The 22,606-nt window shown below is 37.2% G+C and overlaps 1 protein-coding gene across 1 annotated transcript in view; it reads right to left on the bottom strand.

Annotated features, from left to right (window-relative positions):
* Nucleotides 1-3,819: 3,819 nt before the first annotated feature.
* Nucleotides 3,820-22,606, bottom strand: part of LOC123506238 (PHD finger protein 12-like) — a 21,850-nt gene continuing 3,063 nt past the window's right edge. Inside the window, 13 exon segments of the mRNA XM_045258163.1 lie at nt 3,820-7,263; nt 16,637-16,767; nt 17,133-17,339; nt 18,533-18,615; nt 19,182-19,427; nt 19,543-19,664; nt 19,809-20,149; nt 20,312-20,683; nt 20,927-21,097; nt 21,596-21,728; nt 21,964-22,072; nt 22,261-22,350; nt 22,353-22,533. Coding sequence (XP_045114098.1) covers nt 7,050-7,263; nt 16,637-16,767; nt 17,133-17,339; nt 18,533-18,615; nt 19,182-19,427; nt 19,543-19,664; nt 19,809-20,149; nt 20,312-20,683; nt 20,927-21,097; nt 21,596-21,728; nt 21,964-22,072; nt 22,261-22,350; nt 22,353-22,533 — 2,400 coding nt within the window. The 3' untranslated portion in view covers nt 3,820-7,049.

The raw sequence follows: 22,606 nt of genomic DNA, 5'->3' as shown, positions 1-22,606 counted from the left end.
ATCCTAACATAATAAAAGCCTGGAAATCAGAAGAAAGGCACAAAGCATTCATTCCACTTCACAACCCTTGCACATTAAAGAAATTAACAATAAAAAGCCTCATTTTTCTACATACTATACACAGTCTGGTCACTGTTCTAAGTGTTCACCTCTTATCTCTCTTTGTAGCTTAGCTTGCAGCCAGCCCATCTTGCACTAACTTCACTTGGCACCAGTGTCAAACTAACACCACGAAGTGCTGAATGGAATTAATCCCAATAACCAATTTTATTTCCAAAAGCTGGAAATCATATGTACAGGTAACTGCATCATTGCTGGCATTAATGTAATGAATCAGCCAAGTTTTTGATAAGTGAATCAAAGTATGAATCATAATATTGGCAGTGCAGTTGTTTTGAAATATGGCCAACTTGGCCTGGACACCGTTGACAACTCAGAGTGATTGCTGCTCCTACCCTAGTTAAAGGATTAACACCGGTAATTTTATGACTGAATATTACACACTGAACAGTTCTTATTCTTGATTACATTTCCTTTAGAAATCATGATGGATATCCCCAAATACTATTTCAATTATAAGTAATCACAAATGCAATATTTATATTTGTATAATTATAAATAGCAGACTTTTCCATCAAAAATAAAATGAAAAATAACATACAAGTATTCCTTAGCTTATGAGGCAGTTTCTGTCCATATATATAATTCTAAACCATCAACATTCCTGTTTTTACTAAGAGGGAAAAGTATACCAAGAAATCACATGAGAGCAGCTGATCACTTCATGGAAACAACAAGGAAAGACAGTCACAATGACATACATTAGATTCAACAAACAAGTATCACTTTAAAAACCACAATAGTTGATGCTTATGGATGGTTTTGACATTAATACCCCAACATCAGTCCAGTGCCAATGATGATCACGCCAGCCACTGCCTCAAGCCATGGATGCCCACATGAAAACCCACTGCCAGTAAGGTGCAAGCAGACTGTGAATGTCATTCTTTAGAACCATGAATGCTCAGTCAATGGTTGAGGGTCATGGGAATAATTCCCACAAGTCTGAAACACAACTACTGCAACACTGATAGCTATGATTGTTTACATGGCTAAGACTATCCACAACCAAATTGTACTCCTCACCAGTCCACCTTTCTTGTCTCAAGTCTCTACAAAACCTACACAGTTTCCAGTCATCAAATGGCACAAAATATGTAGACAATACTTAACTCCATCAAAATCTAGCCTTACCACTTGTAAATTCAAGGAAAAAGCTAGTAGCTACATGACCATGAAGACATCAAATTCTTAGTTTGTTTCTCTTCTTTGCATCCCACTGCTGTTTCATTTCACTCAAGAGTTCCATAAGAGTGAAGAAAACTGGAACTTCATTCACCAATGTCTGTGCCCAAAGACTAAACTAAATGCCTGTGCCTGTGGTCCACAAACTTTATTTGCAACTTTTCATTCATTACCTCTGATAGAATTTAGTAAACTTAGTTTCTCCTAATGAATTAAATTCTAAATAAGGAGTAAATTTATAAATTGTACAATTTTTTTTCAAACTTCACTCTTAAGGAAAAAAAATAGAAATGAAAAAAATAGAAATGATGGTTAGAGCAGAGACTGCATGAGAGGAAGTGCATCAGAAATAATATCAGCAAATGAGACAAAACGTGCCCTTACCTTACTTTCTTACTACAGTATAAACATATAAAAATGCTTTTGAAATTTTTTGGAAAGAATCAAAGACAACTGCAGATTTCAGCTGTGGGAGCATGGTACGGATTTCACTTTTGTACATTTTCCTAAATGTACATCGATTCAAGTGTTCTCTCTCTCACAATGAGACAAGGAAACAACCCTGCACTGGAAGACTCAGATCCACCATGGGTGGAGGCAGTGGTGGGCAAAGGACAAGGGGAACAATCACCAGTGGCAGATCCAAGAGGATACAGGGAGAGGGAGTTCCACAGTTTGATCTATTCATCTTATTCTTACATTTCACCTATAATGTTGGTGAAGTAGTGCTGGAAACACTTATAAACTTCTGAAGTAAGCATCTGTTAAAAATTTTGTCACAGTGTCTGGCCCTACATGACTGCCTGGATCTGCTACTGTCCACCGAGGCTACCAAGACACGGCACCAACAGAAGGAGTGGCAGACACCAGTGGCCCTACACAGCTGAGGGAGGGAAATTAGAACGATGACTGTGATATGGCAAGGAAATGTGACTGTGTACATTACAATGAAAATGAATGTGATGAATAGTACCAGTCAAGTTCTTTAAACCCACATAGCACACATTAAATGTTTTGATTCTACAAGTTGCAACTGTGAAGAAATGCATCTAGATTGTCATTTTTCAGGAAAGGTATTTCATTCTGCCTTCATGAAGTGAGGAATAACATGTGAAACTTAAAAATAAACAAAAAAGGGTTAATGCTGTAATTTCTTATTATTATCTGGAAATGGTTTAATTTATACCTCTTTTGAGGCCTTCTCTTCCTATTCTTGTTTATACAGTATGAAAGCTTAGACTATCTGCCAATACAAAAATAATGAATCTTACATACAAAATAATTAACAAAACTTGTGTGTGTGTGTGTGTGTGTGTGTGTGTGTGTATTACCTATTTGTGTATTACAGGGCCCGAGCTAAGCTGTGTGTGTGTGTGTGTGTGTGTGTGTGTGTGTGTGTGTGTGTGTGTGTGTGTGTGTGTGTGTGTGTGTGTGTGTAAATGAGTGGAAGTGTGGATGGGTGGGTGTATGTTTTACATTTCTCAAAACATGATTTACAAAACTCATACCACTACTGTGACTTTAAGGAATGAGACTGTTACTATACATAAAGTTACATTGCATATATGATGTGTAAAAAATGCAGAATTATACATAAATATATCAGGCTTACAGTAAGTTGTTAACTAATAGAAAAATAGGCATCAGATGAAGTGTTCAGAAGCATTGGCTCCTCTCAACACTGGAGAATTTTTCCTCTGCAACTATTGCCTTATAAATTATTAAGCAAAGAAAAGAACCACCATGGAGGGTTTATAAGAGGCAAGATTGCACTCAAGATACAAATAATTTCTAGCTCTATAAAAAGATAAATAAAGAATTTAAAATGTAGTATAAAAAAAATCTAAGATGAAAAATAAATAAAATAGAATGGAAAAAACTGTATGCACACAAGCTTATTGAGTCGAGTGAAGTAAGTACTAATAACAGGATCAGGAAGTAACAAACACAGAGAACTTAACATGAAACACAACAGCTGACTCATCTCAAAACTACAATGCCCAAAATAATCTATCACAAACCCATTCTGCTCAATCAATTTTAGCTCTATCTTTTTAAAGGAGGTGCAAATGCTACAGGATTTTGAGTATGCAAATCCAAAAATATTTGACTGAGGAAATACAAATTAAAAACTCAGACATCAAAAAACTTGGTCCACACAATGGCTTTATACAAACAAGGAAATGCTCTTGTAAGTCACTGAATTTCAATATAATATTCCAATAAACTTTCTATATATTTCAACACATCTTGTACTCTGTTACAAGTATGATAATTTAGTCAACTCAGACTGTTTAGTTTCTTACAGGTGTAAATAGTTCATGGTCCAGCCAACTTGACATGTAATCAAGCTAATACACAGTAACTGCAGTAACTGAAGTACAGAAAAGATAAGACAGGCCTGGCCTCCCTATACAGACACTGACTTGACCTCAATTTACACAATCTCAGTTTGCATAGATCTAATGCTCATTGTTTTTTTTTTTTATTATTTAATATATATGTGTGTGTGTGTGTGTGTGTGTGTGTGTGTGTGTGTGTGTGTGAATAACACCTTTGGCCAATAAACTCTAAATTCAATTTAATTTGTAGTAACAACATTTGTATGTAGTACAAGAAAGTGAATGAAAGAACACTAACAAATGGTAAGTGTGAAGAGTATTATATCAAAAGGGACATTTGTGGAGTGAGGAAGAACGGGCGTTTGTCAAAAAAAAAACAAGCATGTAATGATATTGTCCTGCAGTTTAAATGTATAGCAATTCCTGCCTCAGTCACTGTGCTACCCTCTGATCCTCTGTAACAATGTCAAACCTTGGTCTTTAGCTGTGGTAGCTTTACATTTGGAGGTGTTGGTTCTACAACTGTCATGCAATTGTTTATTTGACACTAATATTTTCATCTTGAAAAATTTAAATGTTTAACATGCTGATAAAACTTTTGTAATTAGTGCTGTTGATTTTTTTTCTGTTTTCAGGAAAGCAAAAACTTATGTAAATTATGTATCTGGTAAAAAAAAAAAAAAAAAAAAAAAGTTGGTATGAGATGGTAGCTGGAGTGTTGAGTTACACCAATTTTGTGAACCAAATTAATTCAGTATCAATTCAGTCAACAAGGACAGCAAATCTATTCATTCTTAAATTAATCTTATATTACATAACAGGACTATGAAAAGGTTTCAAAGATCATCTGTGGTGGTAAATGTGTGTATTCCTCTTGTATATCCTTTAATGCACGTAATACTCGAGTAACAAGAATTGTGTTTCTAATAGACTGTAGTGAGGAAGGGTTCCTCTACTTCGTTTAACTTAAAGTTATGGATTTTGGATCACAGCTACATCAAACAAGGATTTACTGATTTGGGAGATGGAATAAACTACTAGAAAATCATCCATAACTTTTAAAGAAATAAATCTCCACTGATTTCACCAGACAGCACAAAGGCAATACAGCTCACCAACTATTGCCATCATAATTATTTACCACCATACTAAGACAGGCTATTTTCATTCTTGTGTATCTTATCTAGAATTGTATCTTATCAATGGAAGGTAACATGATGGTCAAAACTGTTGCCTTTCATAAATCAGGTCAGTGCACTACATGTATCATTTCTGTTCTTTCCCTTGTATTCAAAATTTCTGAATATTTAAGGAAGTGTCCTTCCTTTTTTTTTTTTTTTTGGTCATAAATAAAACATTTTAGTAGAGGATCACAAGGCAGCATTGTTCATGCCTAGTAACACATCCAACTTTTATCCCAAAACCGCAGCCTAAACACTGCCTACACCAAGAAAAGTATTGCACAGAAATAAACACGGAGAAGATAAACTTATAAAGATCTACTGTTGCAAATTTGATGTGTACACATTTAATGATAGTGTTGACACAAAATCAAATTACTACAGACAGCATAAAATGCCAAAAAATAACAGTATAAAAGAATATTTTTGTACAGAGGGCAGTGATAAACATAATCAACATTTAGGAACTGCACTGTGGCATCTTATGTGAGCAACATGACTCATCTTGTCAGGCCATTCTTTACTGTATAATGGACTCCAGTTACCTTTATATTGAAAATAGTGTCACTTATTAATAGTGACAATGAATGACCAGTAGCAGAGGTGGTTCAGAAGGCTGTGGATGGTCAGGGAGGTAAGGGATGCAGGATGGGCTTCAAATCCCTAAATGTACACAATTTTCCTAAGCTTTTCATTCTAAACATTATCTTTGATCCTTTCTGAGCCTCTGTGCAAACTAAGGTCAAATGTCTGAAAGGCATACACAGGATAACACAAATTTTGCAGAAAGAGTTCCTTCATAAGGATAAAGTGTGGTTTAGCGACACACACCACGACCAAAGCATCAGGTACATTACTCTGTTCCCAAACTGTCAACAACACACTGAGTCACATTCAAAACCTTCCCTAACTCCAATGATCAACTCAAAAATATAAAAGCATTTGCTAATTACTGAGTTCCAAAAGAACAGATATCAGATTTTCATCTATCCAAAATTTTTACACAATTAGGGCATTCAGAGTTTGGCAGTCTAAACATGTTTGCTTTATGAAAATAAAACATCCTCTTTCCTACAAAAAAAAAAAAAGTACAATTATATAAACCAATGGCTATATAATGATGCATTCTTGGCTAAAATAATAAAATATTTCGACAAAAACTAAATTTTCAGAACATTTACAAGATTGCTAGATTACGTAACAGATGTTGGCTGGAAGATGAGTGTAGAGGTCTTGCATTAATGAGTATGAGCTTTAACTTGGTTATGTACACGACAGGCCACAGAGGACCTCTGTTAGAGGAGGAGAGGTGAGGGTTGGCTGGCCAGGCAACACAGGGAAGATAGGACTCCTCATGTACAATTTACTTTATATAAAATAACATCATTAAATTTGTACATTATGTACAATACTTGTTTCAGTTTATAAGGACATTCATTAAAATTCACTATTTACATTATTTGCTACATAATATATTAGCACTAAAAATACATATAGATTGTTCAATATTGAGAGCTGTAGATAACACAGAAGCTTCTTGGTACACAAAATATAAGCTACAACCATGTACCAACATCATCTCTTATACAAGAAACTGGATAAAATTACAAAGATACTTGTAACAAAATGCTGTTAAAGATGCCACCAGAAGAAAAATCTGGAGGTCAACAGTAAGAAACGGCAACACTGCCTCCCACAACCAGGAGACTTCTCCGTCCTTACAGTGTGGCTCTGCTGTATTTGTGCAGACACTTCCCCACAGTACTCACCAGGCACCACCCCTAACACTTTGCCGGGGACTGCTGCCTGCGAGTCACTCAGCTGCACCACACACTCCTCCCTCAGAGTTGGCTTTTGCACTGGGTTAGTAACATTGTACGTGAACACATCTGTTTTAGAGATTCTGTTAAAAACGAATGCCCTTTACTTCCAACTTTATGTGGTCCTGTTTGGTCATCACCTGTAATAAAATATGAGCATTGTCTTTTACAAGGCAAAGTTCTTTACATCATCAGTACCTTATTTACACTTCCTTGGAAGATATTCACTTCTCGGGTCTTCAAAATCTATGATTTGTATCTATCAAATGCCATTCTTATTTCCTTATTGTAAGATTCTGCATATAAATTATAGACCTTCCACACTTCTCAATGACCATCTCTAGAAAAATCTGGAAATGCTACAAATTCAATATTATTGTCAAGTTAACTTTAGATTAATCTCATGACTTTGCAGCTTTATCCTTTTTAGGTTTCTCTTCCTCCTCATCTTCATCCTCCTCCTCTTCTTCCACCTCTTCTTTCACCTTTGTTTCCTCTTCCTGCTGGGCCTCTTCCTCCTCCTGCTTGAAAAACTTTTCATAAGTCTTGATGGTTGTGTTCACCCAGTCAGCTTTACTAGCCTCCTCCATGATGCTAAACACAAACTGGAGGCATCTGCAATACATCCTTAATTACCCTCAGGAAAAAAAAAAAACTTTGTATTAAAAGCACCCTCAGGTAACTCTTCCATGGAAGCCATGCAAGTCATCCATGTATTTTGTCACATAAAAGAAACAAGGATTCAAAACAGTGTGTCAAGAATTGATGTCCATGTTAGAAATATATCAATGTACCATTCACCCAATCCCTACTCAGGATCCCCCCAAAGCAGAGGCGCCTCTGGTATTTTGCCTCTGCCAGTTGGGGGGACCTGAGGAGGTATTAGGCTGGTTTGACTACTGAATCCATATCAAAGATCCATCTCTGTGTGCTAAGAGCATAACAGAGGTGATGTCTGGAACAAAGGAGTACATTCCTTATTACTCTTTCCCTTGACCTAAACCTTCCAAACCTTGGTTTAACACATCCTGTTCTTGCACTATACATGATAGAGGTGGCCCACAAAAGGTATTTGACCCCTCTATCACCTGAATCTCATGTGTTTTATACTATTTTTTTATGGAATCTCACCAAGTCTGTTGCCAACTTGCCAAAAACTCCTTCAGTAATAGATGGTGTCAAAATCTTTTGAGATCCTTATCATGTCAATATCACTGATTGAGACAAAAAGCATTGTTTTACCTCAGTGCTTTACTTTATCAGACATGAAAAAACATATATTAGGAGAACTTATGTATACATACTTGTGTTGCCATCATAAAAAAATAATTAAATGTTAAGAATGGAGGGGAATAAAAGCTCTCCTTTAAGGACCTACCAAGCAAATTTTCATTTTCATTATCTATGAACTAAATTACACAAGATTTTTATTAAATATAAAGTTCCTTTAACATGAGTTAGGTCAAGATCTTTTGACATCCAACTTCCTTCATGACTTCTGACAATTAGCAAAAAAAAAAACATCTCCAATATCTTTGCTTATTCATCTTTTCCTCCTTAATTTCACCCCAATGGCACCACTGCATTGTCATCTGTTTCTAAAGATGAACTCGTCTCTCAAACATTTCCTTGGATGATTCTGGGTTTGTCCCTTCCTCTCCTCATCCCTCTCACTTTTTCATGCTTTTAATTAAAATCCTTCACAATGATGTTTCTATGCTCTAACTGGCCTAAACTTACAGAAGGCTTACAGACCTGATGGGGTCTTTCCTATTGTTCTCAAAATACTGTGCCTCCATGCTTGCACCTTGCCTGGTCAAACTCTTTCAACTTTGTCTATAAACTTCTACCTTTCCTTCCTGCTAGAAGTTTGTCTACATTCAGTCCGTTTCTAAAAAAGGGTGACCGTTCTAATTCCTCAAACTACCGCCTTATAGCTTTAAATGTCATGACTATCTGAAGTTTTTAGTCAATCATCAACAGGAAAATTCTTAATCGTCTATTACTTCATAATTTTGGCAAAAGTTTTTGCTGTCATATTAGACATACTAAAAAACTTTTGATAGAGTCTGGTAAAAAGCTTCGATTTCTAAATTACCCTCCTATGGCTTCTATCCTTCTCTCTGAAGCTTCATCTCAAATACCCTCTCCAACCATTCTATTGCTGCTATAGTATATGGCCACTGTTCTTCTCCTAAATCTATTATTAAGAGAGGTGTTCCTTAGGGTTCCATCCTGTCACCCATTCTTTTTCTATTATTCATCAGTGATCTATACTAAACTTCTTATCCTATCCAACCCTACACTGATGATACCACCCTACACCTTTCCATGGTTTCTCAAATACAACTAACCCTTCAGTAAGTATACAGATTACACAGGGATGCCACAGGACACTAGTGCATTGGTGAGAAGACAGAAGAATAAAGAGTGTAATTCACCACAGTCGTCTGCTTGTCATCCAGCCAGCTTTCCACATTACGGAGCGAGCTCAGAGCTCATAGACCAATCTTCGGGTAGGACTGAGACCACAACACACTCCACACACTGGGAAAGTGAGGCCACAACCCCTCGAGTTACATCCTGTACCTATTTACTGCTATGTGAACAGTGGCTACATATTAAGAGGCTTGCCTATTTGCCTCGCCACTTCCCAGGAATAAAACCTGGACCCTCTCAGTTGTGAGTCAAGCATACTAACCACTACACTACACAGTGTGTATTTACCTAGTTGTAGTTTTACAGGGCCTGGGCTTTATGCTCGTGTGGCCCCGTCTCCATATCTACACTTATCCAAATTTTCTTTAAAACTATGCACACTCGTTGCTGACACCACTTCTTCACTCAAACTGTTCCACGTCTCAACACATCTTTCTGGGAAACTATATTTTTTAACATCTCTTGACATCTTCCCTTTCTCAGCATTTTACTATACGATCTTGTGCTTCGAATGTCATATTCTTCTCTCATGGTCAGTTTCTCATTTTCCACAACGACGTTTTCTAAAACCAAATTGGCTATTTGGTAATAATTTGTTGTCTTCAAGAAACTCGATCCATTGTTTCTTTCTTACTCTTTCACACATCTTGTGTGTGTGTGTGTGTGTGTGTGTGTGTGTGTGTGTGTGTGTGTGTGTGTGTGTGTGTGTGTGTGTGTGTGTGTGTGTGTGTGTGTGTGTGTGTGTGTGTATTTACCTAGTTGTAGTTTTACAGGGCCTGGGCTTTATGCTCGTGTGGCCACGTCTCCATATCTACACTTATCCAATCTTACTTTAAAAGTATGCACACTCGTTGCAGACACTACTTCTTCATTTAAACTGTTCCACGTCTCAATACATCTTTGCAGGAAACTATATTTTCTAACATCTCTCAGACATCTTCCTTTTCTCAGCTTTTTACTATGCGATCTTGTGCTTCGAATGTCATATTCTTCTCTCAGGATCAGTTTCTCATTATCCACTTGGTACATTCCGTTGATCAATTTATAAACTTGTATCAGATCTCCTCACTCTCTTCTTTGTTCCAGGGTTGGCAGATCCATAGCCTTTAGTCTCTCCTCATATGTCATCCTTTCAAATTCTGGAACCATTCTTGTAGCCATTTTTTGTACTCTCTCCAACTTTCTTATGTGTTTCTTTTTATGAGGGGTCCACACTTCTGCATATTCCAATCTGGGTCTTATTATAGTACTTATCAATTTCTTCATCATTTTTTTGTCCATGTAGTGAAATGCTACTCCAATATTCCTTAGCAAATTATATGTTTCTCAAAAAATTCTATCAATATGGCTTACCGTTTGATTGTTTTCTTCCATCGTCACTCCTAAGTCCTTTTCCTTTTTTACTTTCTCTAGTTCTACTCCATCTCCCATCTTATAGATTCCCACAGGTCGTCTTTCACTCTTTCCCATTTCCATGACATGGCTTTTGTTCACATTGAATTCCATTTCCCACTTTTTACTCTATTCCCAGATCTTATTTAGGTCTTTTTGCAGTATTTCACAATCCTCCTTTTGCTTTATAACTCTGCACAGTTTCGTATCATCTGCAAACAGATTTATGTAGCTGTTCACTCCTTCTGGCATGTCGTTAATATAAATGAGGAAAAGTATTGGTGCCAATACTGACCCTGTGGCACTCCGCTTTCTACTGCTCTCCACTTGGACTTCATATCTTTAACTACCGTCCTTATTTCTCTCCCCCTCAAATAATTTTCTATCCATCTCAATGTGCTTCCTTTTAAGCCACCCTTCTCCTCTAACTTCCATAGTAATCTTGCATGTGGCACTTTGTCAAATGCCTTTTTTAAATCCAAATAAATACAGTCAACCCATCTCTCTCTCTCTCTTGTACTCTATCAACTATTCTAGAATAGAAACTCAATAAATTAGTTACACACGACCATCTTTTTCTAAAACCAAATTGGCTATTTGATATTAATTTGTTGTCTTCAAGGAACTCGATCCATTGTTTCTTTATTATTCTTTCACACATCTTGCATATTACACTAGTTAGTGATACCAGTCTGTAATTTAAAGGTTCTTCCTTCCTTCCGCTCTTATATATGGGAACCACCTCAGCTCTTTTCCATTCTACTGGTACTGTTCCATTTTCTATTGAGCATTTTATGATGTTGTATATAGGACTTGCTAGTTCTTCCCTACATTCTTTCAGTATTCTGCCTGAGACTTCATCCGGTCCCATTGCCTTCTCTTCATCCAGTTCCTTCATTAACTCTTTTATTTCAAGCTTGGTTACTTTAATCTCTTTCATATAGATTGTCTCTCTATTACCCTGTGGCCTTTCAAATTTGGATTCCTTAGTAAAGACCTCCTGGAATTTATTATTTAATAGTTCTGCCATACATTTTGGGTCTTCCACTATCCAGTTCTCTCCTTTTAACCTTTCTATTGTTTCTTTTTGCCTAATTTTTCCATTTATGAATCTGTAGAACAATATTGGTTGCTCCTTACATTTTTTGACAATGTCTTTTTCAAAGTTCTTTTCCTCTTCCTTCCTCACCTTAACATATTCATTTCTCGCTGCCTTGAAGTTTTCCTTATTTGCTGGATTTCTATTTCTCCTCCACCTTTTCCATGCTCCATCTCTTTTCTCCTTTGCCCTAGCACATCTTGCATTAAACCAATCTTTCTTTCCTTCTTCTTTAGGTCTATATTTTGGGACATATTCCCTGACTCCTGTTTTGTATATTTCCAAAAATAAGTTATACTTCTCTTGCATCGTCTCTGAGTTTTCCATCTCCTCCCAGTTTACGTTTTAAAATAGTTCTTGAGATTCTCAATATCAGCCTTTCTGTAATTTAATCGGTCTCCTTTGTATGAATCGTCTCTATCTTCCTTTCCTCTTCTATATCCATTTCTAATATTACATGGTCGCTCTTTCCCAATTGGCACTTATATCTTATATCATCATTCATTTGTATACCCTTGTAAAAACTAGGTCCAATCTCGCTCGTCGTTTCCTCTGAATCTTGTGCATTCCTTTACTCTCTGGTCCATCATATTGTCTATCATTAGGTTCAGGAATCTTTCTCCCCAGGCTTCTTCCCCCATACCACTTTCATAATTTTCCCAGTCCACTTCTTTATAGTTGAAATCTCCTACTAATATCACTTTTCTCCTTTCTTTAACGATTCTCATTAGACTCCTTATTGTGTCATCTATCATGTCTTTATATTCTTGATTGGTCCATGAATTTGTTTTTGGTGGCACATATGTTACAATGATTGTTAACTCCTTTTTATTAATATGCATCTTAACATACAGTACTTCTGCTTTTCCTTCCCCATATGTAATTCACCTTGGTCGCCTGCTGGTCACCCAGCCAGTCTTCCCCATTATGGAGCAAGCTCAGAGCTCATAGACTGATCTTCGGGTAGGACTGAGACCACATCAACACACAACACACACCGGGAAAGCAAGGCCACAACCCCTTGAGTTACATCCCGTACCTATTTACTGCTAGGTGAAAAGGGCTACACATTAAGAGGCTTGCCCATTTGCCTCGCCGACGACGTTTCATGGTTACGAACGCGCCCATAAAAACATAAAAAATAATATTAGGTGTCATTCCGTCTTACGTGGTTTAGCGTCGTAAGCGACGTAAACAAACACGAACTAGTTTCGGGCGCGCGGCAGAAGAATAGGCTTTGTTGTGGTTGTAGGGCAAGGAAGACGGCATCTCAAGTCTCTGAACATACGCCATTTTGGTTGTTTGCACTGTCTCTCTCTCTCTCTTGGTTATGGCTCCCAACCGTAAGGTTCTGTGTCTCTTGATTCACCAGCCCCAGTATCTCCAGCACCTTCTGCAGCTTCCTCTACACAATAAGCCTGTCTCTCCCTCCCTTGCAATGCCTCCTTCCAATGTGCAAGCCAACCAAAAGAATAAAGGTAAGAATTTTTTTTTCTCCGATGTTCCAACTTATATATATATATATATATATATATATATATATATATATATATATATATATATATATATATATATATATATATATATATATATATATATATATATATATATATATATATATATATATATATATATATATATATATATATATATATATATATATATATATATATATATATATATATATATATATATATATATATATATATATACACACACACACACACACACACACACATACAGGTGATCCCTGCTATACGAAAGGGTTAGGTTCCTGAAAATCCTTTAGTATAGTGAAAATTTGTATAGCAAATAACTAAAACAACACAAAAATAGGAGTAACATTCCTAGACATGAGATTTTCAAGTCTTACAGTATTGTATTCACCCTGACATCCCTATTTTGAGGTCAAATTACAGGTAACTCGATTTACGCGTGTTTGACTTATGCGTTTTTGTTACAACGCGACCAAAAAAATATTATAATTGATTTAATTTGCGTGATCAGTTTGCTTATACGTGATTTGGCCCAACCGCATTTTCAAACTGAGCGTCAGACGCAATTTCAAACTGCACGCCAGAGAGTTCCACAGCTGGCCAATAGTGGGAGCTCCGCTCTTCTCGTGCCTCATTTGCAGTCTGCCACCACTGAGTACAGACAGAATCTCTTCAATCTGCCTATAATTCACCAAGATGGCCCCAAAACATCCTTCATCTTCTCCTGCATGTGGGGTTATTTTTGATAGGTGGATTTTTGATAAAGTGGTAAAGCTCAGAGGAAGATGGTGACTGACTGTGGTGTGAGTGGTGAAGGCAGTGAAACAGTGAGTGTTGTGTTTACGTATTCTTTGTTTTGTTGTTTTCTCTTATTATTTCTTGGTTTTCCCTTTACTTTAAATACACTTCTAGTATTTAGAATGGTAAATAATAAAAACATGTTAATTTAGCCAATTAAATAGAGTATTTTGTACAATTTTTTTTTGGACCACATCCCTCATCCCCCCTACTATCTATTGCTTCTTATGAGAATTACATGTTTGTTTTACGAGAATTTTGATATACGCGATGCCTCTTGGAACGCATCTATCGCATAAATCGAGAGTTACCTGTACTCTTATTTGCAATTGACAGATAAAAATGGAAACCATATTCAGATTCTGCATATTGAAAATAATACATATAAAATGCAGTATCACATTTTTCCACTGGTGAGGAACCATAAACATTTTCCAACATGACTGGTTAGGCATTTCCGCTGAACTGTCCTGTAGCATGGCCCACAACCTCTCTGCTGTACGTATTGGTTTTATCAAGCATAGCATTAGTTTTCTCACGTTTATATGATTCACAGACAATAAACTACCAAGATTGCTCCCTTTATTCTCACAAATCAATTATTAATCAATAATACTGCAATACATAACTGTTCTTTATTCATTCATTTTAATGCATGACTTCGCAAAAAAAATATAAGTGATGGACAAGACATGAAGATGCCATAGGTAAATTAATACAGTAAAGGTGCTGGTTATAAAAGTGAAAATGAGGTTAATAATTTACCAAATATTTACTATTATGTCCTCTCGAGATACCCAGTGTAATATAATGAGTGGGGAAAAGAAACACTGATAAGGTTGTGTTGCTGTTGTGTATATCTTGTTTGCACTGGGACAAATCCTCTTCACTGTGCCTTCAGATATACCAGCTGTACCTGCTGTCCTCTTCCTCGCTTGATTTATTGGTAAAAGTGGTCCTTGCAAGCTTTATCTATTAATTCTGTAGACAAACTTCTTGGTTTGGCTGTACAACACACAGACGAGAAAGTGTCAGTGTGTCCTTCCATAGTGGCGACAAAATGAGAAGCGAGTTGATTTGCACCTGCGTGGTGACCTGACTCCTCCCCCTTCCCCTAGGGGAAATCCCACCTCGGGCTGAGTGGCAACGTCGTCCGTCCTGGCACGCCACATCGTCATACATGTCCATGAAATACCTTCGTTTGACTTGGTATATAACATTTATTTGCATCACCTGCTATTTAGTGAAAAAGTCAGAATATTCTTAGAACGCCATTTGTTGATAATTCTATGATTAAAGAACCATGAGTAGTATAGGCTGAATGTTTTGGTTGGAAATCTGGCAGAATGACAAACAACACCCTACGGGTCAGTACAATTTAGTTTTACTATATCAAGTATAGTAAAAACCAAAATATAGCACTCCTAAATGAAATAGTAGTCAAAGAAGGCAATAGTCATAATCTTAACCTGCCTATATATATATATATATATATATATATATATATATATATATATATATATATATATATATATATATATATATATATATATATATATATATATATATATATATATATATATATATATATATATATATATATATATATATATATATATATATATATATATATATATATATATATATATATATATATATATATATATATATATATATATATATATATATATATATATATATATATATATATATATATAACTACTTATACCACTTTTTATGTGTAATTAACTCCTTCCATTAACTATAAACTATAAAACAAAGAAAGTTTCAGTTTTCAGTATAAAAATGTAAATTACAAAAATAAAGACTATGAATTTGCACACTAGAAAAGGACTAGTGAATTGGATATTTAAAGGTGATTAAAAACGGGGGTACTCTGAACAGTTTGGTACACCCCCATTCATTAGGCCCCCAATGTGTGAAGAATATTTATACATTCACAAGAATATAAGAACATAAGAAAAGCGGGAGGCTCCAAGAGACCACCAGGCCTATATGTGGCAGTCCCTGTATGATCAAAGCTACCTAATTCCATCTATAATCTCTATCCATAAATGTATCTAATCTTCTTTTAAAGCTCCCTATTGACTCAGTACTAACAACATGATCACTGAGTCCATTCCACTCATCAACCACTGTTTGAAAACCACTTTCTTCCCATTTCTCTCTCAAACTTGAATTTCACAAGCTTAGACCCATTATTTCTGGTTCTGTCCCTGCTACTGATCCTTAGAACTTCACTCATGTCCCCTTTGTTATAACCATTATACCATTCAAATACTTCTAACTTATGGTGGCAGAGGAATTGTTTGGTTGGCTATCATTCTCCTCCAATATTATCATAGACATGTTATCTTTGCTATTAAAAACAATATTACAATCAGCAAGTTTTGGTAATCACAAATTATTATATCATATGTGCAAAAAATAATATTAAAGTCTGAATGTCAAAAATCTTGTCTGGTGCGGTCATCCCTAGTGACATCAACAATGCTCTACCACCATCTTGGATTCTCCCATTTTCTTCCTTTAGCTTGATTGAAAAGCTATTTTATTATTGGTAGAGCAGACACTATGTGCGCTGTTTGTTACACCCGTGTTCCATTTACCCCAATCTTACCCTATGTATATATATATGATAACTTATGAATACTAATTAAGATATGTGAATAGCAGAAAGGTAGAAAAGAACACTAATATTTGAAGATGATCCAAAAGACCATGATTCACAAGCAGTACTCACCCAAACCCCAGGTGAGAGCCGTGGTGAAGCACTGCACCGCCCTCCCAGCCACCAGTGCCTGCTGACGGGGCAGCTCGGGATGCGGCTCCCACCTTCGCCTTGCCTCGCTTACAGTTACACCGTGTGAGAGACTGTCAAAAAAATTATATAAATTGTTACTTTCAGTATAAAACTGTACTTACATGAGACAATTAATCACAATACTTGATGTTTACTACTTTACAATAAAAAACAAATATGAATTCAATACTTGACTATCTACCAGGCCAGTTCAGGCTGGCAGAACTATGTAGTGCTGAGGATGTCAAAGAAAATACACGACAAAAGACAATGTAGAGAGGAGGGACCCACACCTCCACTTGTAAAATGCGTTCACACATTCAGGTATAATAAATACTAAAATCAATAATTACTAAGGAAATAAATCAATCAAATCAATAAAATAATAGGCACATGGATTTTCTGGCACTTTTTTTAAGGGCCCACCAATATTTACCTGGCCAGGAGTGTCTGTCATGGCCTCCTGACGTGATTGCTCTGTTCGGTGACCTGTCCTCTGATTAATTATAGCCCTGACTTGCTGCAGCAGTGGTGGTGGGGGTGCCTGGCTGACAGTGCGTTCACTTGGGTCATACTGGTACAGCACAGTGTCCACCCGTGTGCCATGGCAGCTATAGTTTAGCAGCTCGTAATGGCCGGTGCTCTGAAGGGAAAGGTAATCTTACAGCACTTGCCTCTCTTCTGGCCTGTCTGTCAGTGTCACTCAACTAAATACAATTTATTATTATGAAAGAAATTCCTAACTTCTGATCATTATTTCTTAACCAGAACAAATATAAACAAAACCATAATGGATAAATAACTTGAGACATTTCCAACCTCTGCTTGTAGGAAATGTCATTGTGAAATCTAAATAATTTTCCATGTATTGGTATCTAGAATACAATAAAACTGATGCTGTAGTAGTGAAAGAATCAAGCTGGGCCAACACCAGCTCTGCCACTAGGGATTACAGGAAAACATCCTATTGGAAGCTTATACAGGTTCAGAACTTAGTTAAAAACAAAAAAGTTAAAATCAAAATTCTATTTTAAAATTTTCATTAGATAAATGTGATATGTTCTTTACCATCAAAGGCATGTAAGATGTCCTTTAGAGTTATTAGAAAAGCAGTATAGATAATAACAACATTCATCTTAAAAGAGAAAAATTAAAGCAAAAAAATCCTTTTGATCAAGATATACTTCTTATATAAACATTTTTCCACCTTTTATAATTCAATCACCAGTAATGTTAAGATGAAAAATTTTCATCACAAATTTTTTTTTTTTCTGTTTTCTTTCTTTATTAAAAGTGTAAATCTGTATAAAAAAAATTAAAATTTTCAATATAAACTTTTCTATCTGATAATTAAGAAACATTGTTTGCTTTAACCCGTTCATTACTGAGATGCATTTTTACCTTGATTTTTGGGTATAAGATAGTTTTATTTGCATTAGGAAGTCTCTATGGAGGTCAGAAGATTAGTGGCCTGAGGGCTGAGAATCCACTATTTTAATTCCCTCATAAATTTCTGAAGCTGTGTAAAATCACCAAATAGCAAGTAGAATGAATATGACAATGCATCATGGTAATGAAGAGGTTACAAATATATATACATGTGTACATAGTAAAATAATATTGACTTCTCAGGAGTGCAGCAAAAGTAAGAATCATATCTAACTTTTCAATAAAATAAGGCAATTAAAAAACATTATTTTGATTGATATATGATCTTGGCATCAATATTCTTCCACTATACAAGATTTGATAATCTGTTCCCTTAGTCTAGAGCCATTCCTGCAAACCTGTCCAGTAGCCCAGCCACTCTAGGACATCCAACAAGCCTTGACTTACCTCATCAAAGAATATTGCCGCATGCTCTTGAGATATGTAGTTACAGTGACCATATTTACTCAAGTCAAGGTGGTTATGACTTCCTGTAATGAAAGCAAACCATTTAGTGACTGTTGTACTAAAGACTTAACACTGTAAAGTACCAATTCATTACATGCTCTTGACAGATTAGCTAAATGTCATGCCCTAGCAAATATAAAATCAAACTGTGAACACAAATGAAATCCCAAAAATAAATAATTTAATTGCTCAAAAGAAAAACAAATTACGATATTTATGTTCATGATCTTTACACACACACACACACACACACACACACACACACACACACACACACACAAAAAAAAAAAAAAAAAAAAAAGTTTTGTTTTACACATAGGACGGCAGACATTTGAAATGCATTGAGAGAAGAGATTGTAGCAGCAGAAAGTGTGAACAAATTGAAGGAAAAGTTGGCTAAAAGTAGATATGGAGACAGGTCACTATGAGTCCTGTTTGATCCCTGTAATATACAACTAGGTAAATACAAATAAGTACATGCATGCATGCATATACACACACACACACACACACACACACACACACACACACACACACACACACACACACACACACACACACATACCAAAGTTTATACATGGAGTCCTACCTTTCCCAACTCTCAATATCCTGTAGGTCATGGGCACAGGCTCAGTGCAGTAGGAGGGAGCTGGGGTCTTAACAGCCCAGTCCTGCAGATGTGAGTCCTGGATGAGAGGGCACACAAGGGCACGGGCAGGCAAGGGTTTAGTTACCACTGGGGGTGTCGAGGGGCGAGGGGGGCACAGCAGTTCCTCTAACCGCTGCCAGGCCAAGACATCCACCACTGAGCGCTCCAGTTGCCCCAGGGACACCTCTGAGGGAATGCAGATGCTAGGTCATATCTTTAATGTATTTCAATGATAAGGTTTGACAAGTGACATGTTTCCTGACAGACGTGTGGAGAGGCACCAAATACAGACACTACACACCCTGCTTGCCCGTGATAGAGTTTTGCAGAGAGGAGGCTAGTGATGTTAACGTCTCAGACAGAATTTCTGATGCTGTCTGTTTTCTTTGTCGGGGAGCCTTTATCCCTGGAGTAGCAATGCCCCTGGGAAAAAAAAATGCATTAACTACTGACTACACCAAATCCTTTTCATATATTTCATTTCTATGCAGAGCTGAGAGGCCTTCACAACAATCACAAAAACTGATCTTCCCGTCTTATGACACACTGAGCCTTGGAGACACTTACTTTCCCTTCTGGTTTTTGAGAATGCCTTTCTTGGCAGGCAGGTAGGGTGCTGGGGCCTGGAAGCCACTGTTGACAGGGGTCTGCTGCCGCCGTGGATCAGTGGTAAAGCGGTTATGCTTGCCTGTAATCAGTTCATGGGCAGTGAGGTCACCATTCATACAGCCTGGCCGCTCTAAGGATGGGGCAACATCACTCCCCATGCTGCCACCACTGCCACTTCCCAGTGGAGTGGGTCCATTGAGCTCTTTAGGGCGATCTTGAGTTTTGCTGAGGCTCCCAGAGGTGCTGCGGGCCATGTGCTTCACTATGCTTGCTTGTAAGCATAACAGGCCAGCCAACCACTAAAATTTTACCAAAACATTCATGAAAATTATGTCAATTTCTAACTAGCAAAATTTCTTAAATTCTAATAAAAAAAAGGAGGATCAGAAAAGCATTTTGATATTAATGAGGATGAAAATTTGTTCATGTTTTACTGGGAGAGAAAAAAATGAGTCAAGTACCTCATCAATTTCCTCTTTGGTTGCATTTTTTCTCTCAGTATCATTTCTCTTGTCTTCAGATTTCACCTCCATCTCAGAGCCATCCTTCCCTTCCTCCATTGGCAATGATATGGCTCCTGGTTCCTCCTTCACTTCCAACCTCTGATTAAACCGAAGGCTGCAGGCATTGGTGATGGCAGCCGCAGTGGTGGTGGCAGTGGTGGTAGTGGTAGCAGGCCTCTCCTTGCTGGCAGTGGTGATGGCAGGTACAGTGGTGGCAGTGGAGGCCTCAAAGTCGCAAGGGGAAGGTGGAGGCAGGAGGTACTGTGGTGGGCCATGTCGAGGCAGCAAGTCAGGGGGATCTGCATATTGGTCTTTGACGGCTTGTGGCACCTGTGAGAGGATGTCTTAATTTAGCCTTTGCTGAATTCACAACTGGCTCCATGAAAATAAGATAAAAAATGTAGAACTCCATTGTCTTAATTTGTAGATATACTATTTGAGAAAAGAAAAAACAAAATAATGAAATCCTTTAAAGATTTGAACTTCAAATCATTTCTTTGAACTTTCTCAAAAACAAAGGTCACTTGAACAAGTTGTGGATGAGCAACACACGCCTCGACAGCCAGCACTCACTCGTATCCTGGATCTGAGGGCACGCCGCACTTTGTACCGGAAGGGTGGATTCTTTCTGTGCACCTGCTGGAAGAACTTGAGGCGTATGGAGTCCTGGTCAACAGGAACAGTGAATTTATCCCACAGCTTCACTCTTTCTGTCAGACTATGGGATGTTAACAAAGTAGAGTCCTGGAGACAGAGAAATACAAGACTGTTAGTAATGAAATTGAGGAGGATATAAATAAACAAAATACACTTAATAACAACAATGGTAAAAGGTATATGTTGGAGAATCACTGAATAGTTGAATGGTTTAAAATGCATTAGAATAGTCTATCTATCTATCTACCCATACACTAGACCAGCATTTCTACAAATGATAGTCCAGGGAGCACAATACACACCAGTACGTACACACACACACACCATCCACACTCTTAGCACTATTGGCAAAACATTGTAAGCTTAATTAATAAATAAGTATATGCAAGTATGACAAGAGAGTGAGGAGGGTGTGCACACAAACAACTTAATACTGAGATGAAAAGAAGTAGAAAATGTGTGAAGGAAATGAATGGTTGGAGGTGTAACTCTCTTAGCTAATCTTTGCTCTTGGAAGAATAAAGGCATCAAAACTATAACAAACTAATGAAATACATGGAGGCACAAATAGTGTCAGCATCTCACCACAAAGTGTTCTGGATGGTTGGGGCACATCCATTTGTTCATGGGGGGTGTGGTGAGGGGCGGGTCCAGGCAGTCCAGGTGGAAGAACAACTGGCAGTAATCACACGGGATGAGAGGACCTATTCGGCAGCTCCTGCACAAGGGACAGGGAGGGATTAGCTTGTCTTAATTCAGTATTACTGCAAATCTTGACTCAACCATTTTCAAGTGTTTATCCATATAAGGTTTCAACGTTTTTTCTCAGTACTTAATTTACTTAACTCTAAACAACTTTGGAACCTTCACTTATAATACAAATAAATTGTAAGAAGTGAGTTTCTGATGCAAGGACATTGGCAAAGTTGGTTTACAAAGAACACTTAACTCACTTGTTGCATTGGAAACACAGTTTGGCAGGCAATGGCACTAATCCATTGTCCAATTCATAAGCTTTCTTCTTCTGGGATCCTTTCCTGTTGCCATTACCTTTAGACACTGCTGAAAGACAAGCAAATATTTTTTTTTTGTCTTTTTTTTTTTATGTTAGTTCAGTGGCATGAACCGTTAACTTCATAGTCAAGGAGAAGTCACCATTCACAACATCTAACAAAACCAGGTGACCTATTCTTCATGAGTTAAAAATACTGACTGATCTGTGGAATACTTAATGTTCCTTGAGCACTTACACTTGGCTTCTCCTGGAAAGCTGGAGGGCAGCAGCATCTCAGGTGGCAAAGCAAACTGTGTGGGGTTGATGGCTGCAGCAGCCTTGACCAAGTGAGCAGAGGCGAATCAGACACCTCAAATTCCCTCCCACCTGAGCAAACTCTTTTTTCATTGGTCTCAGATTTGGTAAGAGATGAATGTGTTGGCTTGTCATCCTCTTTTTCTTTCCTCTTGATGCCCTTGGCACTTTTGTTGGACTTGCCACTGGACACGGAGGTTCTGTCATCGTCAGGCTGCAAGGATAAGACTCATCAGTTATGAAGACACAGCTTGGTCATGGAAGACAATCCTACAAGTCAGACCAAT

The sequence above is a fragment of the Portunus trituberculatus genome, chromosome 19 (genome assembly GCF_017591435.1).
Source record: "Portunus trituberculatus isolate SZX2019 chromosome 19, ASM1759143v1, whole genome shotgun sequence".
Classification (NCBI taxonomy): Eukaryota; Metazoa; Arthropoda; class Malacostraca; order Decapoda; family Portunidae; genus Portunus; species Portunus trituberculatus.
The sequence above is the reverse complement of the archived record's forward strand: the minus strand, read 5'-3'. Positions and strand labels throughout refer to the sequence as shown.